The sequence below is a fragment of the Sminthopsis crassicaudata genome, chromosome 3, assembly GCF_048593235.1.
Source record: "Sminthopsis crassicaudata isolate SCR6 chromosome 3, ASM4859323v1, whole genome shotgun sequence".
In the NCBI taxonomy this organism is placed as follows: domain Eukaryota; kingdom Metazoa; phylum Chordata; class Mammalia; order Dasyuromorphia; family Dasyuridae; genus Sminthopsis; species Sminthopsis crassicaudata.
In genome coordinates this window covers 447,791,102-447,814,476 of record NC_133619.1, presented here as the reverse complement: position 1 = coordinate 447,814,476, position 23,375 = coordinate 447,791,102, and the positions used below count along the sequence as shown (strand labels likewise).

The following is a 23,375-nucleotide window of genomic DNA, read 5'->3' as shown; positions in this document are numbered from 1 at the left end:
ACTTGAAATCCAGGGTTCTTTTCCACCACTGCTTGTTTCAAAACATTTATTCAAAATATTAAAGCCAAAATGACTATTATTTCATATAGATGTTATGTTTTCTGAATTTTCTTTTTATTGAAAACATTCAGGCCCACCAATTGTTGGCAGTGATATAGGGGATGATTATATTGTTTCCCCACATTTATACATGTAGTATATTTCCTCCATCATTACCTGTTGCAATGCAATGATTGCTTCATCAGGCTTTTCCATTTTGCTGTAAACTTTTGCTAGAAGAACTTGATAACGTCCATCTTCTATTAGAGTAGAAAGTTCATTTACTATCAAAAAATTAAATGTGGAAAAAAAGAAAAAATGTTTTAGTTAAATAAAAATAAAAAGCATTTAAAAATTTTCAATTTCTTTTTTGAGAAATGATTAATTTTCAAAGTATGGAATGATAAGTACAAAATGCCCAACCATAGTTTAGATAAAAGTCTGCATAGAATCAAGGGGACAAACTTTAGATGACAACTGAATGCAACTGATAACATTAAGAACAAAAATTCTATAAATATAAATGAAAAACTTTAAGTTACACCTGATCTTTTTTCATCTTTCTCCCTTTTTCAACCTTTTCTCCTGCTTCGATCAGAACAATCCTTATCTTTCTTGCCATTGTATTCCTCCCATCAGTTCTCTGGGCTAGATTCTACTCAATACCTTTGCCTCTCTCCTCCCATCCCTACCACAGTAGAAGAAAAAAAATTAGGATTTCTTTCATTTCAATACCTTCAGGCCCCAAAGTCTGTGTTGGGCAGATTTCCTCCAAGCAACTTAGTAGTTTCCAATAACTACTCACACCTTTTGGAAGAGCAAAGAATCACTAATTCTTATCAACTATCCTGTCATATACTGTCATAGCATCCTGCCAGCACCTTAAGGACTACTGGCTTTTCCATCAACTATTTCCATCAACTCTTTTATATATTATCTCTTCAATTAGAGTGTTGAGTTCCTTAAAGTCTGGGGCAGTTTCACTTTCCTGTTTGTATTCCCAATGCTTAGCACATTGTAAATGCTTTAATAAATTATTTTTCAATATTTGTAAGAGATTTGATTACTGTTTAAACAAAAAAAGCAATAAAATGCCCAAATATTACCCATAAGAAAAGAAGTAAAAATACACTTTATTTAAAGTATAACAATCTAATTTATAATTTTCATAACTACTGTTATGGTTGAAAGTGGGAAAAAAAGGCTATGGCTTGAATATTATGTGAAGAAAAGCTATCTATATTATTGCAGCCAAACATTGCTTCTCACAATTATCCAATTCAAAAATATTTCCAGTATTTAACATTAGAATGCTTAAAAACAAATAAAGGAAAAAACACTTGAGTGAAAATTAATTTAACATTTCATACCTTCAGCATCACTTCAAAATTATGAGACATTGGCAGCAGGTGTGTTTTTTAAAAATATAAATTTAAGTTTTGTAAACTGAATTTTATTTTAAATATACTCAAGGTTCTAGCCATTTCTGAGAGAAGTTTTCTAGAGAAGAACAAATCATTCTATCATATAATTATCTTCTCATGAATTTGTTTTGGATTTTTCAAATATGATATTTTAGTACAGAGTTATACACTCGAATATTAAAGAACTAACAGTATACACTCAGCATATGGATTTGTGTTAAAGCAAAAATATAAAAAAACTAAATTAAATAACTATGATGTGTGTTATTTTAAATTAATAAGTCATTCATACCAGGTTCATGGGCTAAAGCATGTTGAAGAACTTTCTCTGCTTTTTCATAATGTTTCAGTTTCAGTAAAAGCTCAGCCAGATCATAACAAAGAAAATTCTGTTGACCACTTTTCAATGCAGCTTCATAATAAGTGATTGCCTAAACAAACAAAAAAAAAAACCTCTTTTTAAGGGGGAAAAGCAATTTAAAAAGCATTCAACAATAGTTACTTTCCATATATCACAAACAATAAATACATTAAAAATAACAAACAGGCATAACTAACAAGAAGATAATCTTATTCATAGACACATTTCCTGAAATAGCTTAAATCTTGTGAATTATATATTTTGGAGAAAGGGTTTAAAATTTCAAATGTAATCATGATATCAAGCTGACATTTTACTTTTTTTTCTTTTGAGACTAGATCTATAGGTACAGCTACTACTCGTGAGCCCAATCCCAATACTGTTCAGGATGGAAGCTTTAATTTGCTCCATTTTTCTAACCTAGAACAGTTTGAATCTCCCTAGGCAGCATGCTGCCTACTGTCACTAGAGTTCACCACATTTATTCCAGACTCAATCTAGACAACAACTGCAGCTCAGAAATCCTAAACTCAAGAGAAATACTTGCCTTCATCTCTTTGAATAGCAGGGACTACAGATTATCCTATCACCCCTAACATCCTTTGTGTGAACACATTTCATTTACTTAAGACAAAATTCAAATTAAAGTTATGGATTCAACTTCATATACTAGTTAACCCCATTGTGCTACAACACTAGATGCATAATAAAATTACAAAAGCCTAATCATCTCATTATGAGTCCTGAAGAAATTTTCCAAGACTATAGATTGTAAATTTATAGCCAAAAACCAAGTCAAAATATTTATTTCCAAAGAATCAAAAGAAAGCAGGAGGATAAAAAACATTCATATTTATCATATATGAGTAACAACTGTAATGTAACTTTAAACATTATAGTCTAGGTCTTAGTTGATTTAGTACTTAGGGAGCAAAAATCTATTGCAGAAACAGAAAAATTTCTATGTATTCAAAAAATTCTGAATATAATGACAGAGCATTTCAGGTCAGTCAGCTAGTCTGTGATTGTGCACATAGAGCACCTTCCCAAACATTGTGGAAAACACAGTTTAATTAAGATATTCTCCTGACACTAAGGATCTTACCATCTAAGCATGGAATAACTTACACAGGTCATTATAGAATAATAAATGCATTATAAAATTCTTTTAAAGTGAAAGTGTTAGGGAAAATGTTTTTACCAAAAGCAAGCAAATTTTGTCAGACTTCCCAGAGAAAGTGACATCTGACTTTAACTTTAATCAGTTAGTCAGTATTAAGTGCTTACTATGTGTTAAGCTTTGGGGATTCACAGAAAAACAAAAGATAGTTCCAGTTCTTAAGAAGCTCAATATTGGAGGATGGTGAGCAATTTTGTAGGTGAAAAATATGAGAAAAGATACTTCATGCATATGGAATAGAATGACAAAGGTGAGAAGACACAGGACACAAATGGAGGTAGGTGGCAGAGTATAGTCCAGTTGGCACATAATACAAGAAAAGAAATATGAAATAGCGAGAAAAGAGAAGGATGGAGATATTTCAATGAAAGGTAAAGCAGTCTAACCATTATTTAGCGCAGATATTCTTAAATTTTTTCCCTTTTCAACTTCTTTTTGACCAGAAACTCTAAGCATATGGGTATATAAAACAGGCATACAAATCAAACGTTTACTGTTAATAAATTAGAATTTTATGATTCCCACATTCACGTGGAGTTGCTCCTCAGTTTAAGAAGCTTTGATTTAGAAAGCAGTAGAAAGCCATTTAAGATTTTTCAGCAAGAAGTGAGATGACTAGAATTTGCTATCAAATAGAAATTCCAGTTTGTGAATGCAAATTCAATTTTTCATATATCAGGTGTGTGCATGCAATTTTTTGAAGGGCTATTCTATGACACACGGCTTGGAAAATCGGGTCCTGTGGGTTTATAACCCACTACATAATATGTAAGTACCTTGGAATAGTTATGCGTCTTAACCAGGGCTTTCCCAATCTTACTTGCCAGAATACCATCTTTTGGGTTCTGCTTGAGAGCTTGCTCATATGCTTCTATGGCTTCTTCAGGCTAGAGTTGTTAGAAATAAAAAGAGATAAAAAGTAATTAACTAGGTCAGGCAAATTAAAACAAGTCTCACGTTTTCCTCATTAGCTTATTAATTTGGATTACTCTGTAAAGCTAATTATATGTGTAGCAATACCAAGAAGCTATAGTTGTCTGACAGGCCAACTTTCAAGACTTAAAAGGGATCCGTCACCATTATCAGGGGTATCTGCATGTGACTCATTAATAAAAACCAAACTCATATTGAAATGGGTCACAAGTGATAGTTGCATTCTTCCTTTTTTTTTCTTTTTTTCCCCTTTTTCTGAGGTTGGGGTTAAGTGGTCACACAGCTAGAAAATATTAAGTGTCTGAGACCAGATTTGAAATCCGGTCCTCCTGAATTCAGGGCTGGTGCTCTATCCACTGCGCCACCTAGTTGCCCCCAGTTGCACTCTTCCTAATCAATTAGTCAGATCACAGTAAAGCCTGAAGCTTAATAATGAAAGGCACTTTACCTACTACCCATGGCACCTGACTGCCCTATTATTATGCCTAATCAAAAGGGCTGTTTATTATGCTTTTGGTAGTCTTTTTCATTTTCAATAAAAAATAAAATCTGCACACCTGGCTCTTAAATAAGTGCTGGTCATCTATTTCTTATACTACAATTTTCCTTTTGTAATTATCTGACATTTGTAACAATATCAAAATTTTATCATTAATATGGAACTGCTTCTTGAATGATGCTGAGCATAATTACCCATGATCCTACATCCTATACAATTCACATTGATTCTCTCAGCTAAATTCATGACTGACTCACTCTACAAAGGTTAGAGGCCTTATTCCCTGTTTTTTCCTTCATACAATGAGGATACTGGCTAAACATACCAGCAATTTACTAGTTATTACTTGCACTGGTTACATGACATGTGAATAATCATCTTGTTCAATTATCTATCACCTATGACATTTTACTTCAGTTTATTCAGATAAAAATTATCATAATTTTTTGTTAGTTTGTTTTAGCCTTCTCACTCATCTCTATTAGTGATATTTATTTTTACTTTTTGAAGATTGTAGTATTCCATGACCTGTAGCCATATAGTAATGCTAGAATTATGCAGATGGATTTAAATTCAAGAAGACCTTCAAATTCTACCTCATATATTCCCTAGCTATGTAACCTGGGCAATTTGCTTGTTATCTTTTAGCCTCAATTTCATCATCTATATATTAGGGATGATAAAAGCACCTATAGTACAGGGTTGTTGTAAAGATCAAATGAGATAACATATATAAAGGGTTTGGTTTCCCCAAAAAAAGATTCTGATTATTGATTGTGAAAGTCTCACTGAGGAGGTCCTCATTCTTGTGTGCAGAAGATTTCAATAAATATTTTCTATAGACAGTAGTAGACTGTTAGTTGGTAAGTTCTTTTGTTTTGAGTGGGGAGGAAATCATGCTGAATATTGGCTCCAGCTGTTTTTTTTTTTTTTTTTTTCCAAACATGAAGCCTTTCCAGATTCTCTACATAGCTGCTAGTGCCTTAGGCCTCCAAACTACCTTATATTTATTTTATTTATATTTTGTAAATATATGCATATGTCTCAATAAAAACCCTTAAGCTTCTTAAGGACAGAGACTATTTCATTTTTGTCTTGTTATCCCTTATACTTGGTATATGATAGGCACTAAATGGAATAAAATTAACAAAGAATGAGAGGTTTTTTTTCCTTACTCCTTTGGTATATATTTTTAAAAAATTATTTATTTTTAATACACATTGCTTAATGAATCATTTGGGAGAGAAAGGTCAAAGCAAAAAGGAAAAATCATGTGGGAGAAAAAAAAGACAAAGAAGAACACAGCATGTGTTGATTTGCATTCAATCTCCATAGTTCTTTTTTTGGATGCAGATAGCATTTTCTGTCCAAAGTCTACTGGTATTTCTTTGGATCACTGAAACAGTGAGAAGAACCATTTCATAGTTGATTATCCAACATTCTTGTCATTATTGTATACAATGTATTCCTGGTTCTGCTTGTGTCATTTGTCTCCAAAGATCTGATAGGTAAAATTTCCCTTTTTCTCCTAATTTGCTTATGGTATAATTCTTTATGCTCAAAAGATGTACCCATTTTGACCTTATTTTGATATAGGGTGGGAGACGTAGGTCTATGCTGAGTTTCTGACATATTATTTTCCAGTTTTCCCAGCAATTTTTGTCAAATATTAAGTTTTTATTTAAGAAGCTGGAGTTTGGGGGTTTATCAAATGTTAGATTATTATAGACTTTGATTATTGTGTAGTATGTATCTAATCTCTTTCATTGATCCACCATTCTTATTTCTTAGCCAGTACCAAATGTTTTGATGACAGCTGCTTTAGTTTGGTCCTGCTAAGCCACCATCCTTTTTATTTTTTCATTAATTCCCTTGATATTCTTGACCTTTTTTTTTCTTCTAGATGAATTTTGTTATTATTTCTTATAGTTCTATAAAATAAGTTTTTGGTAGTTTGATTGATGTGGCCTGAACAAGTAGACCAATTTAGGCAGAATTGTCATTTTTATTATATTAGCTTGGCTCCTTTGGTATATTCTTTTAATATACCTTGTGAATTCTTCTCCCAACACCTTCTATAGATAATTAGGTTAATGTAAGTGTTTTTCAAATCTATTCTCTTTAGTGCCATTTCTATAGCCCCAGAAATCACATTTGGAACTATTTATTAGTATCCAAGTGTAGTGGCTATACTGTTGATTACTTAAAAAGTCTGTTACAAAAATGACTGCAAAATTGCTTAACTTTGTTGTCTTCTATTTTCATCCTCAAAACCAGCATTTGCTTAACTTATTGGACCTCTTACTGAGCTTTATCTAAACTGGTTTATAGTTTAAAATAGGAAAATATTAATTTTAAAATTATGACATCTTTTTCTTATTTTTATTCTTCCTTCTACCTTTGCACTAGTTTTAATCTGCGCTCTAACAAGGGGAGGTTATTTTACACAGGTATCTGATTCAATGATGACTGCCCTACAAGTCAGTTTCATATTTATGGTATGTCATCTCAATACTTATCATCTTAAAACTTAATTTGTTAACATTTAACAAATTAGATTGTCTAATAATTCCACTTTATCTTAACTATCTTGTGCTAGTCCTTAAGAAAATTCAATTAAAGTCAGAAGTACTGCAAGTTCTTACCTCTTGTATGTTCATGTATGCATCACCAAGTAGAAGAAAAGTATGAGGACTGGGGAGTTTTTCTACAAGGTCTCTGGAAGAAAAATTTTTAATTATTTCTAATATGTATTTACAAATATCCCTCTAAATCTAAAACTTGTTTTCCAAATCTTTTTAGGTATATGATTTACATAAACTACTATTAATTGTACTTACTATATGCTTTATATTGAACTATATTTGTAGTATAAAAGTTACAAAGATCATGGTCAAAGTTTATCATAAATATAACATCTTTCTTAAATAATGAAAATACTAAAATATAATAATAAAATATTTATTCAAACTCAGGAAATTGGGCAACTTCTGTTAAAATGAATTAATTTTGTTTTATTGAATATATTCATGTCTAAGACATGTAGACAGCATATAGCTATATATAAATGTAAAGACCTTAGAATTTGTTTTCTTAGAGGAAAAAAAATCATAATATCCTTTTATGTTTGGTTTATTCATCTTTCATAGATATACAAAGAATCTGACTTCCTCAATGCTATAGCATGACTACTTTTGTGCATAATTAGTGAATTAAGAATAAAAGTAGCTTTCCCAGTGATTTTCTCTCAAATTTTTTTTTCTTCACTATTCTTGATGTCTTTTGATGAGTCAAGAGTATTCAAAATATTATTCTGCACAGCTAAGAGAAAGGACTGCAAATTAACACTAATATCCAATCTTGTTTCATATTTACAATTTATTCATAGGTATAAAGTATTATTCTATGTTAAGAATTTAAACTATGATGTTTTGGAGACAGTAGTAGATGATAAAGCATACAAATTCTGGTGCTTAGTTTGCCAGTTGATTGCCAGCCCAAAACAAACCATTTATTAAGTACCTACTAAGTACCAGGTCCTAAGCATGCAAAGAAAGGCAAAAGAAAATCTTTGCTTTGGAGGTGCTCAGAGAATAAGAGAAACTGCATGTAAACAGTTATGTATAAACAAGCTAGAAAGTGTTAAGTGTCTGAGACCAGATTTGAACTTGGGTCTTCCTGAATTCAGGGCTGGTTTTCTATCACCGCCACCTAGCTGCCTCCTAAGTTTAATATTCTTAAAAGTTAAGAATCTGCTAACATTGCCTGGCAATTTCTAGATTTTGTATTTTACTACTGAAAATGTGGTTTTACAGGTTTGTTTATTTAACTTATGAAAAATACTGTATTCCCTGCAACAATGTCATATTCTCCTCTTGACTAGTAGATAACTGATTTATAAATAGGTTTTTGCATGCATGTAAGGCATGATTAGCTATTAGTTAAATGATACTAATTAGATTTCCCATTTTTTGAAAATTAAGACATTGGACATTGTTGTATTGTTATTAAAGCACTAACCAACCATACACAAATGGTATCAATTTTTTTTTTTAACCAAAACCAAGTGGATCTCTTATCAAATGTTGCTTGGAAGCTAAATGAGAAATAAAAAAAAAGGTATTAAGAATACAAGATACTATTTTCCCATTTGTTTTTACTATCAAAAAGCATTAAATTTGGTAAAGTAAAATGTTGTTTTAAAAGCCCTCCTGTGCTAGAATAAAAAGAACACTAGAATTAAAAAATCAGATGGCCTGAGATTTGATGTTTATTATTTTTTTTAAACTATGGAAGTCACTTCACTTTTATATGAAAAATTCTTTTTACATTTTTTGTCTTTATATTTTCAGTGTTCAAAATATTATAGAAACCGAACTGCTTGTTGAATGAATAAATTTAATCTTTAAGTTTAATTTAATTAATAATTTTAATGTAAGGTTAAAAAAATAAAAATCTTATTTTTCCTTGTTTGTCATCCTTTCACTTCCACTGATACAACATGAGCTCCTTGGAAATAACTATTGTCTTAATTATTTTTTGTGTGTATTTTTTATGTTTAGCACATAGTGCATAATACTTAGTAATCACGCTTGTCAACTGATTTATCTTTGGACAATATGACTTTACCTAGTAATCACTTAATGCTTGTCAACTGATTTATCTTTGGACAATATGACTTTACCTAGTAATCACTTAATGCTTGTCAACTGATTTATCTTTGCACAATATGACTTAAGTCAGCAGACTGCCAACCTTTCTGCAAACTTGTTTTCTCCATTTCTTCTAGCTGTTTTGAAAAGCAATATCACTCAATCTTCAACTATCCTCTTCTACAAGAATTTGTAAATTTATTTATATTCTCAACTGGCATTGTCCACAGCTGCCATTTCTCTTTGGTTGACAAGAAGATCCAAGTACTTTTTGATTTAGACTGTGTCTTCCAACTCTAAATCCTATGATTTTTCCTTTAACTTTCCTTTCAAATGATAGCCCTTCAACTATTTAAAGATAGCTCTCATCCCCCCAACACTCCCAAAAATAGCTTCTAACCTATAAATATACAAAGCTAATTCACCTGAACTTGCAACTTGCTTATGATATATTTTTTAACCTTTTTAATTAATAATGAGTGAAGGGACACTTTATAACCTTTAGTGAGAACATTTCATATAGAAAATTTATATGGATGCTTTTACTTATCTGGGTGCAACTTGCAAAACTATTCAATGGCATTTTCCAAGTCAGAATCTTCAAAGAATTTCAATAGCTACCATAATCCAGTAGTATGTTGATCTATAAACATTTATGTGGACTACAAGGTAATAATTTTCTATACATAATACAGTGAATGCATCCTCCATACAGCTAAACTATACATTGTATGACATGCAGAAGTGAGTGTGAACCACGACTCTGATGTTTACTAGGAATGTTACCATGAGAAAGTTATAACCTTTCTGAGTCTCAATCCCTCATCTCTTCCTTGGATACTCCCTGTAGTGTTCATTCCATAGGGTTTTTGTGCAGAACAAATGGGATAATAAATGTTAAGCATTTTATAAACTTATAAGGCACTAAATAAATGTTGACTATTATTACAAATTACTCTAATACTTTTTTTGCTATTTTGCCCCAACCTTTCTCTTTTATTTTCATTATATATTAATCCCTATCCCACACTGCATGGCTTGGCCAAACTGGCATACTCTTTGTTCTTCACATGCAGCATGCCATCTCCTATTTCTGTGGTTTTGTGAAGTTAATCTCCCAGGCCTGAAATGCAGTCCTTCTTCATCTTTGCCCCAAAGAAATCCTCTTTTCCTTCAAGATGCAGTTAAAATTCTGTATTTCATATGAAGGCTTTCTTAAATCTTGCCGTGTTCTTCCTCTACAGTTATACTATAGATACTTACATAGATGTCTCATTTAACAGAATGTTAATCCTTGAGAAAAGGGACTTGTTTCATTCTTCATCTATGTATTTAGTCCCCAGCATCCAGTGCAGCATTTAGCATGCAAGGATAGGAATAGAGACTGGATTTATGATTTCAGAGACTTATAGGTAAATCTTAGGTGAGGAAACTCCCTCTATTAATATAGGTTAACATCTCTGCAATTCCCAGTTTGGAAGTCTTGTAGTGGGAGACTGTTAATTAATTTTACCAGTGTCACATATTTATCCACTATTTGTCAGAAAAAGAACTTTAAGTTCAGGCCTTTGTCTAACTGTGCTAAGCTGGCAAATAGTACGCACTGAAAAAATGCTTAATTGATATAATCATACTACTCAACATTAAGGTGCAAATGAATGTTTTTTTAATGCCCTTCCTGCTCCATAGAGGACAGAAAAGTCAGATGAGATACAGAATACTGCTGTTCCCATGAAAATACTACTGTATTTTTGTGGCAAGCTCTTTTCTTCTCTGATAACAATAGTGTCTGGTGTTCACTGACCCCATAACTTTCTATGGTTCTAATCTCTTACAATCTATTCCCTTTTCTTATCTCTTGGGTCCCATGGTGTTTTTACAGTCTTCTCAGTTTTCATTTGAGAAAGCTTTATTTGTTACAGGCAATACAAGCCAATCTGCACGTTTCTTTCTCTTTGGTCAATGGATTGTTTTTGAGTATTGTGGTTATAATCTTAGACTCTTCAACATTATTTTGTAGTTTTCATTGTTTCCTAGTGCTTTAGGAATCCTATTTCATTAACAAAAGGTTTTTTTTTTTTTTTTTTTTTTTTTTTTTTTTACATCTTCTAACCTACTTCTAGGTTCTGTGACAATTCCAGATGGCAGGCCTCCAAGGAAAGCTGAGTATAGCTGAAGTGAATCTGAATCTGTTTTGCTATAATAATACTCTAAATACTGCTTTTTGAGAACTATATTCCTTATATTTAAGCATTTGCTATCACTTGCTTTTTTTCTCCTCAAAACCAAAGCAATTCTACTTAAGGATTCCAGCCAGTTAACTGAGGATAATCTTATATTACAGTGTTATTACAGTAATTCAGTGGATCCATGATTTCACTGATGTGGGTACCCCCTTCATCAGTGAATATTACAACTAATTCATGGATTCTTGTCTTGTTTTTCAATAGGTCTTCCATAGAAGATCCACCCAATACAATGAAAAAATTATGACTGTTTTACATTTCTTAAATATAAGTGGAATACATTGGCTGTCTATCTATTACCCCTCCATGATTTCACAAGTTTGTTGTTTTTCTTTCCTACCAGTCCTTTATATCACTGGTTAAGAACAGACTATGACCAGAAATAAACTACAGCAAATTTGTGCCTATTATTCATGTTCCCATTATTCTTTGGTAATATGCAGTAATACCCTGTATTGCTGATGATTTATAATATGGTGTTATAAAAGTTGAAATCACAAGATTGTGGCCAGGAGAACATTTGAGTTTTAAAAATGGGTCATTGTGTTAGGGTAAATCTTTGAATGATTGAAAGCATTTTAACTCAACTCAAATTCTGTGTTCACCTCACTGTACACGTGCAATGACTGTCTCAAATCTGTGTACAGATATATTCCCACATCTAGCTAGATATAAAACTGAAAAACAGGCAGTTTTCATTCATTTCATTTTTTCCAAATGGACTGTCAACTAGATCTTATGAGTAAACACGTATCCTCCTGCCATGTTTTAGAGCTTCATTCAGTAGGTTAATATATTCAAAAATAGTATCGCTTAGAAGTCTTATAATCTATACAAGCATTCTTAACCTGGAGTTTATGAACTTTTTAAAAAATATTTTAATAATTTATTTTGTAATTTTACATATTTTATGAACTTAAAAACATTATTTGGAGAAAGTATCTATGCTAAAAGATTCCTTGACCATAAAATCCCTCTTCCAAATACATGAGATAATATAATATATATAATAGTATATTATTATATTATTTTGAAAACCAAAATGTGCAGTTTTCTAGAATTTTCTAGGTAACTAAACTTGTGGAGTGATATTTCAAAAATGTTCAATATCTTGAATTATTTTTTTCAAAATTGATTCCACACTTATCTTATTCAGTCAACAAAATACAATAAATATTTATTGATGACTCAGTACTCTCATTATACAAAATTGTGAAAAATGAAAATGTGTTTGAACAGTATTTTTTAAAAGCTACTGGGGACACTTGGGCTTTATATTGACCTTTCCATGGGTTCCTCTAAATGATTATGTTTTTCTAGGATGAAATGCTTTTTCCCTTTTCTTGCAGGTGAATTGTTTTCTATGGGATTAGTCTTTTGTCTATATCTACTACTACATGTAATGTTGATTGCTACTTTAGCCTTCTCCTGTCTCTTGTTCTTTTATCTCCTTTTGGCTATTACTGTTGACAACACCCGGAAATTATTTTACCTTCTTACAGATTCATGGCTATTTAGGTTCTGAAATCTGACATCTAAGATAACTGAGGTATTACTATGCTATTTTGAATTGCAAAGGCAACAGAATTATTATCTTTGTTAAAAAAAGTTCTATGTTAGAAAAGTTCCAGTTAATGATGGTTTGTAAGAGAAAAAATCAGGGTCTAGAAGGAGATTTTGGAATGTATCATTAGTTGTAGGAAGATGTTGTAAACAAATGTTGTCATAAAGGGGGATTGGGGAAAAAATATAACCATAAGTAAGGGAAAATGGGGAAAGATAAACAGAGAAGACTTTGCCTTAAGGAGAAACACTTAAGAAACCACTTTCTAGGGACAACCTGATAATTTAAAATAGATTGTAATAATTTTACCTGTAACAGCTGGCATATAATTTTTTCTCTTTTCTATGTTTTAGATAAATGTCTGCCATTTTCTCTTTGGTTTCAATAAAATAAGGCTGCTCTGGTGTGACATTTCGGAGCATGCTTAAGGCTCGTTCAACTTCTCCTTGGGCAAGAGCTAGGTCTGCGTTAGCAATAGTAACACGCAGTTCTTCAGGTGTTCCAGAAAATTCATTGATGGCATCTTGCAAAATTTTTGCTGCTTCATGCTATTCAGATGGAATGAAAACATTATCTCAAAATGTATAAAAATAAATGTACATCAGAAGGTATAAATTTTCAATTATGATTAAATTATATAAACTAAACTAGATAAATAAGGCATGGACAAGATTGATTTAAGATGTCAGAATAAGAGGATAGAAAGAAAATAAGTTGTTCATACCCTACCAAAAACCCCCCAGAAAGACTGACATAAAATAATTTCTTCCTCTGGGACAATCAGAAAGAAAGGAAGATAGTGATAATACTGAGAAGAAGCATGAGAGTTTAACTCTCATGCATTTCTAGTGAAATGGTATAAAAGTAGGTAATTTGTGACAGACAGATGAAGATGATATTGGGAATCTGAAAAGATGACTATGTCTACAATCTCTTTATAAGGGAAAGATATAGAGAATTAATAAGTATGGAAGAGTATTTCTAAGCAGTATTTTCCAGTGAAATAATAAGGTATAATGTAGGATTTTAGGTAGGGGAGTGGTAGGTCAGAATTAGGCTTCAAAAGCCAAATAGAATTTCTTATTTGAACCTGCAACTCATAGGGAGTCAACTGAGTTTACTCATTAGAGGCATAACATACATAGACTTATGGGAACTTTAGAACATAAGTTTGGCAGCTAAGTGAAAGATGGATTAGAGTAGGAAGAGTCTGGAAGTAAAGAGACCAAACAGTAGATTATAATAATATTCTAGGTATGATATTATGAGGGTCTGAACCAGAATGGTAGCAGTGTCAGAGGACAGAAGGTGGGGAGTATGCTAGAGATATTACAAAGGCAAAACAGTTCCCAGAAAAACCTATGGGGGTTGAGAAAGAGTGAGCTAAGTATGATCTCTAAATTGTAGGTGTGAGTGATCGGTAGGACAGTGGTACTCTTATCAATAATGGGAAAGTTAAAAAAGAGAGAATTTGGGAAAAAAAGTTTTTATTAATTTTTGGCAAGTTAATTTTAAGATGTTGTAAGACATCTAGTTCAAGATATACAATAGGCAGATAGAAATGTGGAATGTAGATCAGCAGAGAGATTACAGTGGTAGATGGGGAATTTAAGAATCATTAGCATAATCGTTAGCAGACTTTCTCTTCTTCCTTTATGCTATTTCACCTGATAATTGAATTCATGGGAGCTAAAGAGTTCATCAAATGAAATCGTATAGAGTGACAAGAGCTGAACAGAATTCTGTAAACTAATCATATTTAGTGGATGTGATCTGGAAGAAGATACAATAAAGGAGCCTGAGAAGAAGTGGTTAGATAAGTAGAGGGATAAATAGAAGAATAGTAATAATATGAAAATTTATAGAAAATAGAATATCAAGAAGAATAAGAGGGTTATTGACTGTGTCAAAGGTTGTAGAAAGGTCAAGAAGAAAGAGAATTAAGAAAAGGATTTGGAAATAAAAAGATCATTTGTAAATTTGGAAGGACTAAGTTTAGTTAAATGATGTGGACAGAAGCCATATTATAGACTTAAAAGAATCTAAGAGGGGAGGAAGTGGAAGCACTTAATGTAGACAGCCTTTGCAAGGAATTTAACCACAAAAGGGAGGAAAGAAATGGTACCATAGATAAAAAAAAATGGATCAAGTCATTATTTTTTAAGGATTAAAGAAATATGGGTATATTTGTAGGCAGTAGAGAAGCAGGCAATAGTCAGAAAGATTCTGAAGTGAAAGAGTAAAGATGACAGAAGAGACAATCTGCTGGAGAAGACAGGATGGAATGGGATTACTTGTTCATGTCCAGGAGTTTGCCTTGCCAGGGAGAAGGGCCATCTTATTATGGAATGAGGAATGAAGGGGGAGATAGTAGCAGAAGGTTTCTGGGAGATGTGAATTGAAGAGGAAGGAAAAGAAGAACACATTGGTGAAGTCTCAATTTTTTCAATAAAATATGAGGCAAGATTCTTAGCTGACAAATTAGTAGACAAGGAGCAATGGACTGCTGTAGTGAGTAGAACAGTAAGCCAATTAGAAAGAAAAAAAAAGATTGCCTTGCTGCAATGAGGATCCAGTTGAGTTTACATAATATAAATTTGAAATGGATTCAGTAAGGATGGTTTTGTGACTTTCTTGAACTTCATTTACCAGTAACAGAGTAGAAGCAAAGGCATTGGATGGGAATTATCCAGGGATGAGGCTTAGTAGAGCACACTGGTGATAGCATAAGGAGGAAAGGGATTTAAAAAGAAAAGGACAATGTAGAAGTGAACTGGTTTACCATAGGATCAGAATAGGAAAGGAAGGAAAATAAAACCAGGGCAGGGATGATGGCTTGGGAAAGTATTGTGAGCATGAAGAACAGGATTTGGATTTGCAAGGCAGAGGGAATGACAACATATTTTGATCAGATAAGTATATCAAAGGTCATAAACCTGAAAGTGAAGCATTTATGGATGAAGGCAAGATCCATGTAGCTAAGATGTGATAGAAAGGGTCATGGGAAATAATCAAGTTGAGGAAGGAGGAGATAAAGGTTTGAAGAAGTATCAATATTATATGTTCAAGTTTCATAACATAAGGGAGAGTTGAGGAGAAGAGAAAGATAGGATTTGGCAAATGATTAGATATATTGGGAGAGGAAGAATGAGGACTTAAGGATAAAAAACCAGGGAGATCAAAGGATGGTGGTGAACTCAAAATAAATAGAGAAGTAAGTATTTGTTGAATTGAATATCATAGAAACATTATAATATTAGTGTGTTTAATCAATAGTAGCCAAGGTGGTATAGAGACCCTATATATCCTCATATTACTTAAAACTAGTGTGCTTTTAGATAAGATGCAATATGATAAAGTGACAAGAGTATCAGTTCTAGAGTAAGAGGGCTTGGGTTAATATTCTGTATGACATTGAATTGGACAAATTTCTAAACTTCCCTAGAGCTCAGTTTTCTCAACTATAAAATAAAAGGATGGACTACATGGCATTTGAGACTCCTTCCAATTTTAAATCTACTAAATTATTCTAAATTATACTTTAGAAGTAAGTTTCTTCTAAAATAAAATGCAGGTGGCTCTAAGTCAAGGTAATAAAAAAGTTTTTTTTGAATCTGTTGGCAGAAAGGAATGATTCTTATTTTGTGCTCATTGTTAAATAAGATTGACCAATAACACTACTGACCAATTTCTCTGAATTACATCTCTACCTACCTGTTCTCCATTTAAGCGATGAGCATCTACCAACTCAAGAAAGATTGACAAACGATGACTTGAATCAACCTCACACTTTTGGGATTTAAATTTTGAAGCTCCAATTCTTCTCATCCCAGGTAAACTCATTGCCATATGCAAAGTTTTAACAGCTTCTGCTATTTGTCCCATTTTCTTCTGTGCCTGGGCTTTTATTAAATGATATAAAGGATATTCTCTTATCTGAAAATATTTTGATATACTTTAATTATTTGGTAATAATTTTAAAATGTTAAAATAACAATACACATTACAATCTTAATATACATTTAAGATGAATGAAATTATTTAGGAAAAAAACAAAGTTTCTTTTTTTTTTTGGTAATGAGATTTGATTTCCTTCTTTTTCACTTTCATATGCTATTCACTTAAGGAAGACAAATATAAGGAAATCATCACTACTGAAGATCTCCAAATGTCCATCCCCTACAGAGCAGTAAGATTGCTTACTTTCATTTTCATAAAGACTAAAAACATAAGCCCCAACAACCTTTAATAGAACTATCATTCAGAAAGTGCTGTTGAGTTTTATGGGTTCTCATGGTAAAGAAGTATATAAAGAAGTTTGTACTGGAGGTGATAAAGTCCTTAAAGATAAAATCTCAAGATATCTTGAAGAGAAGAAAACTTAAAAAATAGAAAAAAGCTCGTGTACAACAATTCACTTAAGACATTAACAATTATTGATCCATATATCTGCTTTCTCATCTCTTTATATAAAACCTTTATGAAAACTGTTTATGCATACATTGAAGACATTCCAAATGAAATTATAAGGGAGTATAAGATAAGCTTTCATATGCAGTTTCCTAAAGCCAAGTGTATTTTTATAAATCATAAAGATGACTGAGAATTACAGAAAAAGATTTTGAGAAAGCATTTGGAGCAGCTCTTTTTTCAGCAGCAAATTACTTGTGTTTACCCACTGATATAAGAATGTAACAATATTATTTTGTGGTGTGAAATGACAAATTTGAAGAATTCAGAGAAACATGGGAAATCTGTATGAAATAATGAAAAATGAAACATGAAAAGATTACAACAAAGTAAGTGAAAAAATAAAATCACTAAAAGGAAGATGAAGCTTGAATAATGGAAAAATCAATGTAGATACCCAGAGAAGAGATAATGAAACACACCTCTTAATTTTACAGCAGTCAGATATACTGTCACAGCTACTGTATTGGATGGTTTTATCTGCTGTTGTTTTTTGCCCACAACTCACCCATTCTTGAAAACTTTCACTCATGATCCATCCATTTCCATTAGCTTTCACTCTATATACATCTCCTTGCTTTCCTGGTTAAATTCCTGGAGAAGCACATCTACAACTGATATCTCAACTTCCCTTATTTTCTTTATAACTGTCTGCAGTCTGCCTTTTGACTTCATTATTCAACAAAAACTGAAACAAGTCTTCAAAATTACCAATCATCTCTTACCTGCTAAATTTAATGGCTTTTTCTCAATTCTCATCCTTCTCTACTTCTCTGAAACTTTAAGACCATCAATCAGTCATTTCTCCTTGATAATCTATTCTCTGATTTTCACAACAGTTTTCCTCCTCCCTGACCACTCCTTCATTCATGCTGTTCCTATAAACACAGATATCCTAGAAGGTATTATCCTTCTCTTCTCATTTCATTTGATAATCTCACCAGCTCACATGGTTTTAACTATTATCTCAATATCGATGATTCTAAGATCTATTTATCCAGCCCTAACCTCTTCTGAATTTTGATTTCACATATCCAATTATATATGAGACATCTTGAACTTGATGTCCATAGAATTCTTAAATCCAATGTGTTCAAAAATGAATTCAGTATCTTTCCCCTCCAATTTTTAATTATTCTTAATTTCCCTATAATTGTTAGAGCACCATCATCCAGTCATCTAAGTTCACCACACTGGTGCTATCTTTCATCCTTCACGCTTTCACCAATATATCCAATATACTGTTAAGGCCTGAGAGTTCTACCTTTGTAACGTCTGTGGTACATTTCTCAATCTCTGCTGCTGGTGCTACCCTCAAATCATATCACACCTGAAATAATGCAATAGCTTTCTGGTTGGTTTCACTGCCTTAAGTCTCTCCCTACTTCAATCCATCTTCCATTAAGTAATCAAAGAGATCTACTAAAGCACTGGTATGACCACGTTATCCTTTTATTTAATAAACTCCAGTGATTCCCTATTAACCCCAAGACCAATGAAAATGCTTTTTGGCTTGACCCTCAATAACCTGGATGAAGTCTATCTTTCTAATCTTCTTATATTTTACTTTTTGACTAGTGATACTGTTTTCCTTGATGTTCCTACACCACATTATCCATGTATTTTCACTAAGACCTTATGTCTGGAATGTTCTCTCCTCATTTCTGCCTTTTGATGTGCCTATAGGAAATCTTTCCTGATTGTAATTTATCCTGCATATACTCTCTTTTTATAGAGTTGTTTTTTTATGTTGTTATTCTACCTTCCCTTTTTCCACTAGATTGTGAGCTCCTAGAATGAAAGATTTCTTTGTATTTCTACTCTTTATCACATCGTCTGGTACATGGTAGATAATAAACAAAAGAAGGTTCATTCTTAAGGAAATCAGAAAAGTGACTTAAAGAAAAAAGGCATCAAAATACATCATTTTTTAAAAAAAGAAAAACATCTGTTACACAAGGGAAAAAATTATTTGGCTCAGAAGAGTAAAATGTAGTTTTAAAAGCTCTTCTCAGATAAGCATACTTTATCTTTTTCAAAATTACACAAAACTCTATTATGGACATGATTACAGAAATAACTTTGTGCAATGATAACTAATAAATATAGAAATGGAATGAAGTACTCAACCCAAATGTTCACCAATATCATGGAAAATGTCTTGCGTAAGATCTGAACAGAAGTATTTCCCATCAATGGTAAAGTTCTTCAAATGGGAGACAAAGGATAACCTAGTGTCAAAACTTGAAACACTTTGAAGTCTCATCAGTTAATTCCACTGTAATTTAAAGGCAACTGATCTAGTCATTCACACAAAAAAGTGAATTAAAAATGCACATTGCCACAAATGTATCAGCTCAGTGAATTTGCCCTAACATACATCTTGAATAATGTTTCAGAGAGAGAATGAGAGGGATCTAAAATTGAAATCAGGATGCATTGTATTTTGGAAAATGTGTTCAAATTTACCAACATACCCATTTTCAAAGACCTATTTTGTTTTAGTAGGAATCTTGATAACATAATCTTAAAAGAATAAAATTATTAAAAACTCAAAGGACAATGGAAATATTCATGGTAATCAAGAGTGGAACATGTGAAGGGTGATGACATTTTTAGAATTAGAGCAAAAGATATCAAAGATATGGGGCAGCTAGGTGGCGCTGAGTTCAAATCTTGCCTCAGATACTTAAAACTTCCTCGCTGTGTGACTCTGGGCCTGTAACTTTAACCCCAATTATCTTAAAAAAAAAAAAAAAAAAAAGATATCAAGGATATGTATAGTCAGAAAAGACAGTATTGGGATGAATCAGAGTAATAGAGAAAAGAAAGAAATGAATAATTTCAATAACTTATAAACCTTACTTTTTAAAAAAGAGGATTCTAGCAAAATGTGTTGATGGAGATTCTCTATGAAAGATTTATTATATAACAAATATAGAAGCAGGATAAAAAGTATTATCATTTGTGAAAAACCCACATGAATAAAATCACAGAACATTCACAGTAGTCAAGTGTTATTTGAGTTTCTGGACACTAAACATATTTTTTTTTTGAGGAAGGGCAGAGTTTAGGAATGTAATGTAAAATTAATTATGTCCTTTTTTCTTTCTAAAAATTTACAGCATACTTTATTCAAATAAACCTTTTAATGCTACCCCTATATATAAAAGTTACAAGAGACTGGCTTTTACACTGGAGACTGCAAAGACTCCTAAGAAAGTAAGCATAGAGAGGAGTAACTCGGGCACTACTGAGACATAAAGCCAGTAAAGAAGACAACAAATAATGAAAAATAAGGTTCACTGTTTTGAAGAGTAAGGATATGAGACCTGTTTGTTATTTCTATGAAATAGAATATGTTGTACTCCCTATTTGTAACTTTGATGTTTTACCAAAATGTCTGATGATTAAATTCTATAAGAATCTATAAAATTCTATAAATGATTATTACTAGAAGATTGTGTAATCCCTACATTGTTACATGATGATTAGCCTTTTCCTTTGAAATAAGTTTAAAACTGAACTCACTCTTCAATGCCAAGGGACACTAGAGGATAATTATATATAAATAACTAGGACAAAATATAGTGTATCTACACGCTTACTTATGCCATGAAATTATGTTCAAGATGACAAGAAAATATGTGTTAAAAATAAATAAATAAGAAGTTTCAAAACAAAAAAATAAACAAAAACCCCAAAATGACAAGATAGAACTTAATTATGACATCATTCTACAAAATACATTATACACAATTCAAAATTTCTCAGTCATTATATAAAACCAGTGACAGGATTTACCAAAATTTTTTTTATGGTTTAAGAGGTCTGAATTAATTTAACAATTCTTATTTCACTCTAAAATAAAATGTATAAGGTAAACTTAAATTATAAGGGAAAAATTGCTTTAAAATTAAATAATTCTTAAAATTTACTTTAAGTTCCATGGAGAGTAATAGTCAACCTATTTAAGTCCAGAGAACTCACCTCAAAATTATAACTCAGACAAAGTTCAAGAGATTGAGAGCACAATTTAAAATTATCTTGAGATAAATAAACTTGAGCCATAAGAAGATGAGCATCTGCATAGGAAGGATTGTGCTCTAGGCAGTGCTGAAGGTTACTATAGGATGCTTCAATATCACCTAATAATGCAAACAAAACATTAATTACAGAAAACTGTAATTAAAACATTTAAGAATTTAGGAATATTTCTATAGGAGACAACTGTTAATTCAAAACATATCTCTGAATGATTGGTTCTTTTATCACAAAGACAAAGCTACAGGTTGGTCAGATTTGTTCTATACTATAAAACTATATCTTTAATTCATGTTAGTCAAAAGATAAATTATTTATACTATCATGAGCTCCTTTTCAGTTCTGATAAGAAAGGTTAGAGCTTGGCCTAAAAGGTAACAGGTTGGTGATAATCCTAGGAGTCAAGGGATATTGAAGACTTTTATCTACCAATGACTTGGTAGAGTTCACAAATGATAATAGCTTATGAAAATATTTTTGCCCTGCACAGTTGTATTCAATGCTCATTTAGCTGGAACACATGTGAAAGTTTTTGTTTTCTGGAGGGAAGATATGGTACCCAGGAAATCTTTAATTAAATGAGTTTGATTCCTACAAAATTCATTAACTGAGGTATCACTAGATTGTGGTTAATATATATTAATTCTTAGGATAAAGAAAAAATAGTGAATGAATTAACCACAGTAAAGGAGTCCTCAGTTTTATCATACAAAAGTAGTTCAATGAAAATAACATCAATGAGTATAATTCATGAATAAGAAATTAGGGAGTGAACCCTAGAGGGATGGTGATCTTTGCATCTAGTCTAGGGATTTCAAAATGAATTTTTCTAAGTCTGGTCATATGAGTATATAATTTAATTAATAATTACTGTGAAGACAAAAATTTCAACAGTACTGAGAAAATTTGCTGATTCTTAAAACTTTTCATTTGCATTGCAAACTAATAACTGAGTCCACTCTCACTTTTATAGAAGAGAAAATGGATAACCAAATCCCAGTATACCACAGAGCAACTTACTAGTGGTAGAGCTAAGCTTTGAAATTAAGTTTCCTGATTCACAGTCCAGTGTGCTTTCCCTATTCCACATAATAAAAATTACTGGATTAGATGGTAAACTCCTTAAAACTAATTTCTTCCCTAAGAGCTCTTCAGGGCTAATTAATTTTTATTTAGCATACAAACCTGTTTGAGCCTAAAAAAGAAATATTAAATGCTATCTGTGCTTATATTTATACCTAATAGCTTCTGTGATGATTCTGCTATGTTTAGAAGTTTAAAAAGCTGGTAACTATTTAATGTATTCCAATTATTTACAAAACAATACTTGTAGTCACAACTGCTTGTATCTGAAGCACCAATCTAGACTTGATGTTCTCATACAGTCTCTAGCCTGATTTAATTGTGTTTTCCCAGAGTCTATTTTATGGTCAATGTTTAATACTAGTTAATCAAATCTAAAGATATGATTATATACTTTAATTTTAATAAAAAATATATACACAAAGGACAAGCATATAATTTATTTAACCCATTGAAAATTCACTTTGTCAATATAATGAGCAAAAATGTCACTTAAGGAAATTTAATTTTAAAAAATACACACACACATACACACACAAACACGTTCATACACACACACAGCTACCTGATAAATATTTCACTTTTGCAATTAAGAAAACAGCTTGCAGAAGACCTGGTACAGTTCTTACAATAGTCTCTAAGACTGAGGCACAGTGTCTGAGAAGCAGAGAAGGTGGTTGCCCAGGACTTGCAGGCTAACAATAAAAACAAATTAGATGATTAACTCTTACCATAATTTCATAATGCTTTTCTCCAACAGAATGTACAAATTCTTATTCTCTGCAAGAAGACTTTGTTTCAAGTCTGACCTCTGAAATATATTTAAGTTCAATTTTCCCAGACATTTTTGATAAACAGTGAAGTATTTTCTGTAAAGGGC

The 23,375-nt window shown here is 31.9% G+C and overlaps 1 protein-coding gene across 1 annotated transcript in view; it reads right to left on the bottom strand.

Annotated features, from left to right (window-relative positions):
* Window positions 1-23,375, bottom strand: part of TTC21B (tetratricopeptide repeat domain 21B) — an 89,987-nt gene that overhangs the window by 37,533 nt on the left and 29,079 nt on the right. Inside the window, exons 12-19 of the mRNA XM_074303217.1 lie at window positions 23,061-23,190; window positions 21,359-21,516; window positions 16,613-16,834; window positions 13,208-13,446; window positions 7,082-7,154; window positions 3,781-3,891; window positions 1,756-1,894; window positions 217-323 (exon numbers count right to left, since the gene is read on the bottom strand). Coding sequence (XP_074159318.1) covers window positions 217-323; window positions 1,756-1,894; window positions 3,781-3,891; window positions 7,082-7,154; window positions 13,208-13,446; window positions 16,613-16,834; window positions 21,359-21,516; window positions 23,061-23,190 — 1,179 coding nt within the window. The remainder of the gene's footprint in view (window positions 1-216; window positions 324-1,755; window positions 1,895-3,780; window positions 3,892-7,081; window positions 7,155-13,207; window positions 13,447-16,612; window positions 16,835-21,358; window positions 21,517-23,060; window positions 23,191-23,375) is intronic.